The sequence below is a fragment of the Stegostoma tigrinum genome, chromosome 25 (assembly GCF_030684315.1).
Source record: "Stegostoma tigrinum isolate sSteTig4 chromosome 25, sSteTig4.hap1, whole genome shotgun sequence".
NCBI classification, from domain to species: Eukaryota; Metazoa; Chordata; class Chondrichthyes; order Orectolobiformes; family Stegostomatidae; genus Stegostoma; species Stegostoma tigrinum.
Window position 1 is genome coordinate 47638893 of NC_081378.1, and position 13565 is coordinate 47652457.

A 13565-nucleotide genomic window follows, 5' to 3' on the forward strand; every position below is an offset into this window, starting at 1 on the left:
TGTAAAAATTCAAAAGATATCACATTCACTGCTATTTGTTTGATCGCTCCTCAAAAGGCAGCACAAAGTTCATTTTGCAATAAGTGAAAAATGGCCGCCCTCACTCCAAAATAAGACCTTAAACTGACTGATTATAACTTCACCTGACCATTGACAGGACCGAATCGAAGGTAGGTTTTACCCTGTACTAGTACTGTTTCCATGTTGGTTCTTAGAGAGCTAGCATGGGTATAATGAACTGAAGGGCCACATTTTTGGTATTTTCGAACCAACCAGTTCAGGGACATGATTGTACAACTCTAGATCAGTTGAGACTTGAACCCAACCCTCCTAGTCCAGAGTTGGAGACCCTACTACTGCTACACATGTGCCCTAATGACCCCACTCTATGCTGTAACAATTCTATGATCCTATTGACTTTCATGAGGTAGGATTTCGCTCTGTCCCATTTCCTGCTGGGTAAGCCAGCTTGGAACATGTCACCATAGTAATAAAAAATACTGAGTTGGTGCAGACACCATTAATTCTCTCAATCACTTGTTTGTGACAATAATTAGCATTCATTGTGCAATTTCCATCAGTACACACACAGCAATAAAGACGCCAATCCAATCACCCAGTCTGCCAAAGCCAAACCATATAACTTCCAACTTCTCTGACCTCTACAACAAGCTTCAAGTAGAATAATTGATATTCAAGCCATCAATCTCCATTTCAGGCACCAAGAGAAGATAGCTTGGTATTTTTTGCATATATCTGTGTGTCAGCATCTGCATTCAAAGCATAATCTACCAATCGGCATTGAATTCCACTTCTGCATATCTGTTCTGCAGAGTTCATTCGAACAATTTTCAAGTACAAATTCAACACAAATTTCACAAAGGGTGATTTCAACTGTTCCAGGCTCACATTTGAGCAAGACACTGGTTGGCAAAGCCAAAAGATTAACCATTGCGCCCGCAATTGCATTACGGATTTTCTCTCGAATTGACAACAGTGCAGTGTCACTCATTTACATATGTTTCCCCTCTCTGCTTTCTGGCTTGGCGTCCCCACTGCCCCCCGTCCACCACAGGCAGCCTCCATCCACCATATAGGAAACAAAACATCATGTCCCTTTCGTGCTTACCCTCAGGTTCACTCTTGATGAGCTCCTCCATTTTTTTCTGCTTCAGTGTGTCCACTACATCTGCGAGGCTGCCTTTGCGTCTCTCTGGGGTGCCCAGTGCAGTGCCAGACCCTGACTCACTGCTCTGTCGAGCCCCTTCTTCAGTCTTCAGAGGTGAGGTAGATGAGTTGTGTGTAGAGAATAGTGAGGCTGCTTTATTGCCGTCGTGATCCTGGTCAAAATATCAGGGGGAGAAAGCAGAAATATTAGCATTATTTTGGGAAAGCGTGTCCAAGTCATTCATTAAGTTGCCACAGCCGGGCTTCATTTCCCTGGACTTAATTATAAAAACAGCATGGATGTTTAGAGATAGAGCCACTAATCTGCCTTTGTTAATCATTGCTAATCCGTACCTAATCTAGTGTCATTACAATTTCTTTGTCATTAAAAGTCAACTCACTTTGTTGACTGGTCAATGCCCAGCAAGTAATGTTGACAGAAATACAAGTTATTCTGTGAATCATATTAAAATCACAGCAAGCTATTGTCTAGGCTTTCTATTTTCCTGGAGGGACGCAGCTCCAACAACAATGCAGCTCTCCAGAGCAAAATGGTCTCCTTGTTCAACAACACAACCACCGTCTCCTTTAAACATGTCCACTCCCTCCAATGTTGGCGTCCTGTAGCTGTGGAGCGTGCCATCACCAAGACTCACTGCAGCAAGATGTCTTTGGCATCCGCTCCTGAAGCCCTCATGAGCTACAATGCTATATATAAGATGACCATCACCTCTGAGTTCCCCAGATCACACAGCATCCCGATACACAACACTGTTAATGCAACATTGCCTGGTCAAAATTCTAAAACTCCAATGCTGGCTTTGCACTGACACCCACATCCCAAGAATTCATATAAAGATAACATAAGAGTTGCAGCATTAAGAGAGTTATAATTTAACCCTCCACATGAGCCCTCTTAAATATTTCTTAACGTACAAGCTGGAATAACATAGACAGAGCAAACATCTCCAAGTACTCAGTGATTCTAATTAAAATGGACTTTACAGTAGGTCACTCTTTCACCTCGCACCAGCTCCTTGGCGCAATCAGACCAATCATGACCCCCCAAAATATAACTATAACCCAAAGAGTGGGGAGGATGTGAAACTTGCGAAGTCATGCAGTTGAGGCACATAGAAGGGTAGCTAATGAGAAGAATATGATAGTAGGGTTCAATGAAGTGGGAGGGGTGCAGGCTAGTATGGAGGTTGGACAACTGAACAGGCGAGGGGGTGGGAAGGGTGGTGAACAGCCTATTTCTACACCATCCATTTGGATTCATTCTCTGCAACCTGCCCAATGAATGGATAGCAGCAATACTACATATTGGCCATCGGTATGGGATAAGGACACATTTCCAGTCTGGGTAAATCTGATAAATGTCTCCAACCTCAGCGTCTGTACAGATCCAAACAGGATTTATTTTTGTCGGAATTGTGTAGGAGACCATGACAGAAGTATCTTAACTCTGCATTAATTGGAATTAAATTCTCAATCTGACTGAATAAACACTTAAGTGGAATTCAGCATGTCTCAGGTAAACAATGTAAATGGAGGAATTAGTTTCTGGATGATTCAAGTCTACAGTTACAGAAAGTTCCCAGAACTGAAGCAACATGCCACATCAAAACAAACTATTTTGGTATCAAGGAAGTATACATTTCGGACATGTATGGTTTATCCACTTGAGAGATTGTTTTTTGAAGAGAAACTTAATACTCCCCCTGCCACATACAGGAGCATTCTTGCCTCAAAATCACAAGGTTCCAAGTTTACATCCCATTTGAGCACAAACATGCCACAGTGAGGGAGCATTATGTTGCTAGATGTGCTTTCTTCCAGTGAGCTGTTTGGCCAGGCTCCATCTGCTTGCTCGTACTGACATCAAGGACCGCATGGCAATATTCTGAAGAAGAGCAGGGGCATTATCCTTGCAGTCCTGGCCAGCATTCATCCCTCAATTTAACAACATAAAACAGATTAGCTGGTCATTATCACATTTCTGTACCTGACAGTTTGGTGCATTTCCTGCACAGCGCATGATCAAAAAAGCATTTGCGGGGTCCATGTGGCCCGTGAAAAGTGCTCTGAAAATGCAAATCTTCCTTCCCTCTATGCCCAACCAGCCTTTTTTTTAAAACCAAACCGTGCTGGCTCATGCCAGCTCAGTTTGAACACCTTGTCCGTTTTCCACTCTACCTGTGGCGAGTCCAAATCCAAACAGCTGTACAATACTTCGAGCCAACTCTGCTTTTTGGTCCAGAAGGCTACGGGAGAAGTCAGGGGGAAGCTGAAGGTAACGGTTATACAATCCACTAGAGCCAGTGCCCAGTCCACTGTGGGTGACCTAGAGGGCACCGGTGCGGGGCAAAGGGAAAGGGGTGAGTGATCCAAAACCCAATTATCCTACCACCACTGCATCAAAACAGCTTAAAAAAAATTGTGGCCCCTTTAAAGTGAAGAATCGTTCCAATTCTAAAGCCCACTATAAATTATAAAAGGGAATATTTGTGCAGCATTAATGTTTTATAGCCTATCCAATAAAAAAAGGCAATTCTTCGCAAATCCTCAGGAACACAAAGAAAAAAGCGTAACTATCAAAACACATTATTTTTAATAGCCTACATAATAAAGCTGTTCCATTTAGTAATTAGGTGCCAAAAAAGTGACTTGGAGGCTAAAGGGGGATTAGGCCCCTTAATAATTTCATATTATGGCTATAAATGTGAATTGCCTTATTCCAGGTCTTTCAAGAATAACTTATTTGTCTGCATTTCTTTATAATTATACTAAATTTCCTATTCTGTTCCTATTTCTTCTGCATTCCAATTAATTTCCACTTACTCTGCCCTGAATAGCCTCCTGCAACTACTCTAATGCAACAGACATCCCTGAATATATTTGCTTTTATCTTTTTGTGTTTAATGTATGAGTTTAATATGTAATGGAAATTGTTGCTCCTTTCTCCTCTGCTACATTTGTATGAAAGGAAGAATATGTATACATCCAACAAGACTTATTTTTATGGCTCTTGTTAGACTTGTAAAGCTAATAACATCCAAATGCAACAAAGTGCTTATTTTTGTTGCTGTTGCTTTCGGAGGGGAGAAAGGGGGTTCTAAAATTTTCCCTGTTTGCGATGGTCAGGGTGAGTTCATTGCACTGAATGGAACGGCAGGTTAAACTCTCCAGCTCACAGCAAGCAGCCTGATCAGGTAGTTATAATGAAGATGAAAGAGGCTGCTGTTCATATAGCTGGTGGCATTCAACATTAATTTAATTAATGAAGAAAAGATCTGTAAGTAGTGTCAAATTGTTAAAATGATGGGCCTAATTTTCAGAAGTGCTTTGAGAGAAATGTCTCTCAGCAAACGCATCTCCCATTTTCGATGGGAATCGTGCCTAGAAAGGACGCAAGCCTACAATTTGCTGCCAAGGATGCAGCAGATAGGGATTGGGAGGCAGGAGACTGGCAAGCTGGCTGGAAAGATGAGAAATACAAATGAGATGGCTCCCAAAGCCAAGTATTAAAAGAGGGTGACTGTCTTGCTCACAGCATCTGTCATCCACAGACTGGGGAGAAGAGGTGGCACTGCAGAAACTCAGAAGTTTTCATGGGGCACTCATGTTTGACCCACAATTTAAGATAAAGCAAAGAGCCGCACATGCTAAAGCAAACAGTAGCCATTGGAGAAACTCGGCATGTCTGGCAACATCTGGGGAGACAAAGCAGAGTTGAGTCCAATTCTGTAGAGGAGTCACTCAGATGCGAGATATTAACATACATGCTGCCAGACCATCGGAATTTCTCCAGCAATTTTCACCTTTTAAGATGATCCCCTCCCTTTATAGACAGGTGTCAGCAAGATTCAAGACAAAACCTTCACCTCAGAAGCTTCTTTTGAGATGGCCCTTTCTTTGCCTTCAGAATGCTCTACGACAGGTCAAAGCTGGATAAGATTTAACTTTGCATAGTGGGGGTGGGGGGGGGGTGATTTCTTCTTCATCCCAACTTTGTGACAGCCCCAGAATAATAAAGTAAATTCTAAACTTGATTTACGAAACCCTGCTTTTGGTGCAGACTTGCCCCGATCCACAATCACATTTCAATGCCAACACCAAATGCCAAAACCAGCTCCCAGCACTAAAGTAAGCTGTTTTTCCCCACCTTCTTCCTTAGAAACAATGCAAATATAAGGAACTATGATCTGATGGGAACCAGTACCAAGCCCACAACCAGAAGCCAAGCCGAGGGCATAAAAAATGAGCAGATGCTGACTGAAGTGGGAGACCCTAAGCCTACAGAAATCCGAGCAATGAATGGCACAAGTAAGGACGATAGTCCTTATATCCCAAACCACAAACTCTACAATGTTAGACATATTGTAATGCAGGTAAAACAACTGAAATGAGGAGAACATCTCAGGGCTAATTCATAAAAAGGCAACCTAATTCTAACTGACATAAGGAGTAACAGTTCAAAGCTGGGTCTTATGTAGTTTTCAGGATTCAACAAACAAGTACATGCCAAACATCAGTCTCTTTTGAACAATGAAATGTTGTTGACAGACTTGCTAAAGTGTGGAAGCAGGGCATTCAGCCCATTGAGTCCACACTGACCCTCTGAAGAGCTTCCCATGCAGCTCCAAACCCCTACCCTATGCCTGAATTTCCCATGGCTAATCTACCTAGCCTGCATATCCCTACACACAATGAGCAATTTAGCATGGCCAATCTACATAACCTGCACATTTTGGACTGTGGGAGGAAACCCAAGCAGACATGGGAAGAACGTACAAACTCCACACAGACAGACAGTCACCCAAGGCTGGGATCAAACCCGTGCCCCTGGTGCTGTGAGGCAGCAGTGTGAAGCCACTGAGCCACCATGCCACCCCAAGTTATTGAGATCGATTTATGTTTTCCAACTGGACTCACAAGCCAACAATACGTTTGCTCAAAACTAAAAAAAACTTCAGAATCTCTAACTGTGTAAGCTTTTAAGACTGCAGATCAGCACCTATTTATTTCACACAGAGAATGCTAGCTTCACTTAAAGTCCTCATGAGAAGCGATTCTATTTGGCAACGAAGCTTATTTGGTATTCCACATTCATACTGAAAAGTTTATCTGGCCTTTCACCTCTTTAACTTGGACTGCATCAGAATTATAGAGTTGGTGTTATTTAATTTTATGCTGCAAACAAACATTACACACAGCAGAGAAACAAGCCAGTTGGTCCAACAGGTCTGTGCTTTCATTTTGTCCCTGTATGAGGGTTCTCCCTATTCCCTACATCAAACCCTTTACAGTATAACCTTCTATACCTTCGGCCCTCATGTGCTTAACTAACTTCCACTATATTTCACAGCCACTGGTTGTAATGAGTTCCAACTTCTCAGCACTCTGAGCAAAAAGATATTTCTCCAGAATGATGGCAATAATCTGTAATATGGCCCCCTTGCTTTGGGAAACATGCAAAGAAGTCAAAAACGATGTAAGGAGGCTCTGCCAATAATTTTCTATCACCTGTACGTGCAGGCTGCCGCGATGGAAATCAAAAACAATCCACAGAGAGAGAAAGATTTAAATATCATCACTACATCATCTTCTCACTGCTGCAATTCTCAACAATGAGCAGGTCACCACTGTTTAACGGTGTGTTAATTCAGTATGACAAGATAAAACAGTAATCTGTGCTCTGAAAGGCTGTAAGCTCTGCACTATCTAGGGACACACCAATAGATTTACACTGTATATCACTTTGTACAATTGCTGCAACAAAACCCTGGAGCTCTCTCAATTCTCTAATGTAAATCTCTCTAAACTTCTCTGCCAGTCAGAACGGATTTGGTTGTAGGTAATCTATGCAAACTTAATATCTTACATATGCGAATGGCACAATCCTCATAGAGGATGTTTTAGATCTGAAATAATCCACTGATCCTGACTCTGTATCAGCTTTCTTTTCCCTGTAGCTTGACATTAAACAAACTGCTGGATAGATGTCATTTCATCCAACGTGCTTGATTAAGCCACATTTTATGTTCTGAGATTTACTTCTCAAGTAATGGAAACCCAGTATACTGCCTGATTGGTTATTGTTCAGAGATTATCCAGAAATCATGATATGTTCTTTTTGACATACATAGAAACAAACAGACAAGGAAGAATTTCACTGTAGTCAGGAAAAAGAAAAGCACATCGACTACCGATCTGCCCTACATGCTCCTGTCTAATTCACGTTATACGAATTCGAATTCATTGACTACAGTATGTGATCCAGCACCTGACATTTAAGGTATTAGTGAACTACTTCTACAACAACATTGCAGTTACTCAGCACCACACACACACACACACACACACACACACACATACACACACAAAAATCTGGTTGCATCAGAATATCCACAGGATCAGGGGCTGGATTTTGACAGTGGGAAAGCCAGTCTTACAGAATTAGGATTGTCAATTCTCCAGGATTGCTCTAGACCCTCCATGAATTAAAGATTAATCTCCAGCATACTGTCACAAATATATCTGAAAGAGAGCCAAAGTGGCACAGAAAAATGGCCAAAAATTTAGGATTTTTCCCCTCCATTTCCTTCAAACATTTCATCTTTATGACTAATGCACTAGTACAATCAGGGTCGTATGTGCTGTCTGGTAGACAAGTCAAGAATCATGGCTGTTCGAATGAAAGCTTTCATGTTACCTCTTGTTTCTTTGTACATAAGTTACTGAATATTTCTGCCACATTCCCTTTTCACTCTAGGTTTCTTGTATCCTCAGTTATTTTGCTATTGTATTTTTTAAACGATTTGTTAATTCTGAGAATGAGCTTAGCACTGAGCTGGTCATGGTCATCCTCTATTCAAGTTTCCTTTTAGCATTTTATACAATCCCTGTAACCCTGCATTTCCCATGGCTGATCCACCCAACCTACAAATTCCTGGACACTGTGGGCAACTCAGCACAGCCAATTTACCTAACCTGCACATCTCTGAACTGTGGGAGGAAACCGGAGCACCCAGACAAAACCCACGCAGACACAGGGAGTACATGCAAACTCCACACAGATAGTTGACCGAAGGTAGAATCAATCCCAGGTCTCTGGCACTGAGAGGTAGCAGTGCTAACCACTGAGCCACCATGCCTCGCAAACCCATTGTTTGCTCAACAAGTAAATTATAATTATTTTAATCCAGCTGTTCAGAGGAATGGTCCTTACTGTGGTAGTGTCCTGACCTCTGAGGCAGGAGATCTGGGGTCAAGTCCTACCCTGTCCCAGACATAAGTAATAACATCTCTGAACATGTTGGTTCAAAAAATATGAAACCTGTTTGAATGAGTCATGACATACTTCTGGGGTAGGTGGGGCTTTAAGCTCAATCTTCTAGCCCAGAGGTAAGGTCACTACCATTATAGCACAGTGGCTTCCAAAGCCAGTTGAAAAGTTAACAGATGCTTTGTTACTTGGTTAGATTTTATCCTAGCTATTGTAATTGTGATATGGACCATCCTTTAACAGTACCGACTGATCTCCTGTTCCTATATTCCATTCCACTGTTGATGTTTTAACAAACTCCTAGCCCCATGAAGTCTTCAGTGGGAAGTTAGATAGGCTTTTCTCCCCCTTGGTATTTTTCTCTTGGAAATAAGATGGATTGCAGGTAGAGCTGTCTAACACTGTACTTTACCTGGCGGATTGAGCCCAGAACTCCCCTAACTCTGAAGGTTTAACACTTGGAAAATCTCAATGCAGTTCTGACTGTAAGGATGTTCTCACAATGCAGGACAAATTGCCAGCAGACTTTCCAGCCTCACTCAGGGAGGGTGGCCATATTAACAGTGGGAATGGATACAGTGATTGTGTAGATAGGGAAATTTACCCTGTTAGAAACCCAGGCTCTATCTGGCAATGAAGCCAACGAAGCAGTTTTTAAGAAAAAAAATCACTTTCTGTATCTGGGTAAATTCAAGTTCAGTGAGGAATTTTAAAAGACACAAAGTGATTGCCAAATGTTTTCTAATGTAATGTGTTTTGTAACTGAAATAAACATCTCATGTTTGTATTACTAGGTTCACTTCCTCTTAGATATTTCTCAAATGTAATACTTTTCTCCTTTACTGAAGCTTTTATTTTTCCCTCTATGTTATGCCCATTTTTCATACATGTGTATTAAACGAGCACAAACCGGTTTTAGTACTGAGTTATTTTTACTCAAGAGGTACTCTTTTCAATTTAACCCTCGCCAATTATAGACTGCTTCTGTTTTCTTTATTATTTTAAGCAAATTAAACCATAATCGCCCAACACAGTACTCAGCACTTAAGCAGACTAAAAGCACATTTCTTTGTCAGTCCTTTTTGATCAATTTGGACAGGACCAGCAATTTATTCTAGACAGTAAAAATTCTCCCGTGTGTTGGCAGGGCATAGAATGTCAAAGCGGAGACTGGACTCTCCAAACACTGCTCTTGTCAGCTGAAATCTAGAACCTGCCTTGGAAACACTCCAGGATTGCCCTAGAATTACAGATTAAATTCCTTGGTATTGTGTAAGCAACCGTTTAAAAAAAAAGATCGCAGAGGCATGGAAAGAAGTGTGACTTTTCCGATTTCATTCAAAAATGTGCTTATTAAGTGTAACATGGAATAGAAGATTGGAAATAATTATGGTTTATTTGACCAACTGCTTGGTGGTAGGAAGATAAGTGACAACACTACCAGAACCAATGGATGTTCTTTTAGAAAGAAGTTATAACAATTATAAATTTCTGTTTTTGTTAAAACATTGTCATAATCAAGTCTAGCTAAAAGTGACACTCCTTGCTTAACTGTACACATGTTGCAGTAAGGATCAACATACCGTTGAGTCTTGCAAAGATGCTGGGCTCTCACAAGACAAAGTCTCTCTGCTCATTGTGGACGGTGTGTGTAATTCCTCTGTGTGAAGGTTGTTGGAAAAACTCGGTGGAAGAGGCGGATGGAAAGCAGAGTGTCCGTCACTTTCTCCCTCTTCTACTTTCTGTCTGTTTGTCACCATGGCTACCTCTCCATCTGTTTCCCCATACGGAGAGGCCGCTCTCTTGGAAGACATCCTACAGGAAACAAACAGAAAGAGGAGATGTAACCTGTTCAAGGAAGCAAGTGTATACGTCAGACATGACCTATTCCATTCACAGATACAGTTAAGTGAAATTGTTGTGGCCTTGTGAGGCTTTGGTTAATTGATCCCAACAAAGAGAAGTCAATTACTGAATATCAAATGCACAATTTCTGTAAATAAAAACAGAGGAGTTCCAAAGTCCGGTGAGTCCAATAGTTTTGTAAATGCTGAAAAGTTTTAAGATCTATTAAAGTGCCTTTCTTTTGATTTACTTGCAGAATGTACGCATTACTGGCAAAGATGGCATTTCCTTCACCAGTTACCTCCAAGGTGTTAATGGATCATTATCTTGAATCACAACTTTGCATCTCACTGAGCCAAATCAGGGGCTGGTTAATAGTTGCTTATATTACTCTGAGGGTAGAATCCTATTTAAATCAGAGGAGATAAGGCCAACAAGCTCCCTTCACCAAAGCCCATTAATGAACCAGTTATGACGTTCTAAAAGCTCTGCAGTCACTTTTTATTTCCAGATTTTAGTTCATCTCAATCCAAATTCTCAAACTCTATGGAGCAGGGGTTTGCCAAACCCTTGTGCTCTGGATTATTAGCTTAGTAATGTAACCATGACATTATTGCACCCTGACAAAATAGTCTAAAGTCGTAACACCGGTACTATTAGACTACAGGCACAGAACTGCAACCAGTCACTGTTTGGAAGTGGTGTAGAACTGACATTGCTGAACTATACTGAAAGCTGCAAGTTTGGCATCATATTTAGTAGGGACCAAACTCAATTATTGTTAGCCCACTGTCAGGTATTTCATTTATCCTCTCAAGTTTCTCATCACTCTTCAGGAATCCAATATTTTGCACAGAAAGGTTGATATCACTCAATCTTCATAGCTCACCCAAGCAGCCATTATACACATGTAAGACTTTACACTGAGTACTGTTTGGCTGTGCTGACATCACAGCTAATCATAAACCTGACCTCACCTAACTTCTATCCATCTGTAGGTTGGTTTGTGGAGTGTGAGAGAGATTGGGGTTGGACCATGAAATAATTTCTCCTTTTCAACCCAGGTTCCTTCCACTAACTGTAGTATAACAGATAAAATGTTTATATTTATATAAACACCTTTCATAATTGGAGGGCTTGCCGTATCAAATGTGGGATAAATAAAATGCCAGGTTTGGCTTACTGGCAGTGCTCCTGCCTCTGAGCTATAGAGTTATGTGTTCATTTTCCACATGAATTTGGGCACATGATTGTGGCTGACATTTAGCTGTGGTACTAGGGCGTTGCACTACTGATGGTTCCAAATTTTAAGTGAGATGTTAAACGGAGATCCCATCTGTTTTGAATGAGAATAGAGGATGGGTCAATATGCATCTCTCAGCCAGTCCCATCAAAACAGCTAATTGGGCCATTAATCTTATTCCTACTTGTAGGATCCCATTGTTCATATTGACAATATTTTCTACGTTACATTTGTGACTACCAGTCAGGGATGTATGTCTTTGTCAATGTAGGTGGTTAAAAGTCTTAAGGTCTTTAAAGACGCTTTTAAAAATTGGAGCTATTTTCTTTACTTCATCCACATAGACCTGCATTTCAATCTGTCTGACTTCAATCTAATGTTAACAACATCCTATTGATGTAAAGTTTGTTAAATCAAATGAAGATTCTCCCTTGCTCAATTTTGCTCTCATTTGAAGTCAATGGAGAGAAATATTAAACAAGGAGGTGTAAACATAGGTTTCCAACCTGAATGTGTTGGTATTGACTGGATAGGTTGGATTAAAATAGCCCCTAAAATGTGCCGTGTAACCAGCGTGGCCCATAAACATCAACTAAAAGAACCCTGTGTGTTTAATGTGTTAATAATGTAGTCTATACCAAGAAAATGAAAACTACATTGACATTCAAGCCTGTGGGTATAAACTAGCATTAGTGCACATTTCACTGGAACCAAAGCCTGACCAACAGTAGGGGGGAGCAGTATTCCTGCATAGAATTAAAAATGCTGCTATGCATGGCAAGCTGGTTGACCACTGAGCTTGGGATCTGCTGACATATTCTTGCCCAGGAATATAGCTCAATCAAGTTATTGTTTAATTAGCCCTCGTAGTAATGATGGCTCCAGACCCTGTCTGCATCTAAAACAGATGCAAACTCTACACCCAGCCTGCGATGTTGACTGGTCCTGTGGATAAGAGAGATCTAAACTGACTATTTCCATTCATTTCAACACTTGAATCCAGTAGGACAATGGTGTGTAGCACTGGCAATTGTCACAGTTACCCTCGCTGTGCTTTCTAAGGTGAAAGACACTGTCAGAAAATTGTGTACTCTATGTGCAATAATATGTTAACATTCAGAAGGAATGTATTTATGATGCAGTTACAGATAGCTACTGAAAGCATTCTTTCCCCATTGTCTGACATTTGTCAGATTAATTTAACAGGTTCTAAAAGACTATTCTACTATGTAATGGAGTGTTATGTTTCCTACCATATTGTAAATGATAGGTATCTTATACTAAATCAATGAAATATTGCTTAACCTTTTAAAAACACTTCTGAGGTCTCCATGAAAGGACTCAAATCTGGTTCTGTGCTCCCTATGAAAGATGTCAGTGCATCAGACAGTTTGTAAAGGGGATTTACCAGAGTGACAGCATGGATGAGGGACTTTAGTTATGAGGCAAGAGTAGTGATGCTAAGATTGTTAGAGCAGAGAAGGTTAACGGAACATTATATAGTGGTGTTCAAACTTATGAAGAATTTTGATTCAGCAGATTTTCTTTTGAAAGTGTTTCCACTGATAGAAAGGTACGTGATTGAGACAGTAAATTCAATGGGGACTTTTAGAAGGAAAAATTTGCAGGGGTGTAGGAAAAGAATGGGGTAATGAGATTCAATAGGCAGGATGAGCTGAATGGCCTCATTCTGTCCTGTACATTCCCAAGGTGCAGCTGCTCATAAAAAAAAACAATCACTTTGCTGATCATAGAATTACTACATAGAATGTTACAACACAGGAAAAGGACTTTCAGTCTGATGGTCTGTGCTGGTATTTCTGCGACATACATCTCATTCCTCATTGTTTCACCTCACCTCTCAGCTTATTCACCCATTCCCTTATCCCTCAGATAATTATCTGATGTTCACTTATGAACTGTCAAAGGTTTCTTTAAGAAAACCCTGTTGGTTCGCTGGACTGTGAAGATTGCCTGACTGCGAAGTCATCTGCTTTCAGCTGCGATAATAGTAGGGAT

General features: G+C 40.9%; 1 protein-coding gene across 7 annotated transcripts in view; it reads right to left on the minus strand.

The window, feature by feature from the left end:
* Positions 1–13565, minus strand: part of sox5 (SRY-box transcription factor 5) — a 379139-nt gene that overhangs the window by 269128 nt on the left and 96446 nt on the right. For all 7 annotated transcript variants that reach the window (XM_048554395.2, XM_048554391.2, XM_048554396.1 and 4 more), the window contains 2 exons: positions 10042–10273; positions 1130–1340 (listed from right to left, as the gene is read on the minus strand). In XM_048554395.2, coding sequence (XP_048410352.1) covers positions 1130–1340; positions 10042–10272 — 442 coding nt within the window. In that variant the 5' untranslated portion in view covers position 10273. The remainder of the gene's footprint in view (positions 1–1129; positions 1341–10041; positions 10274–13565) is intronic.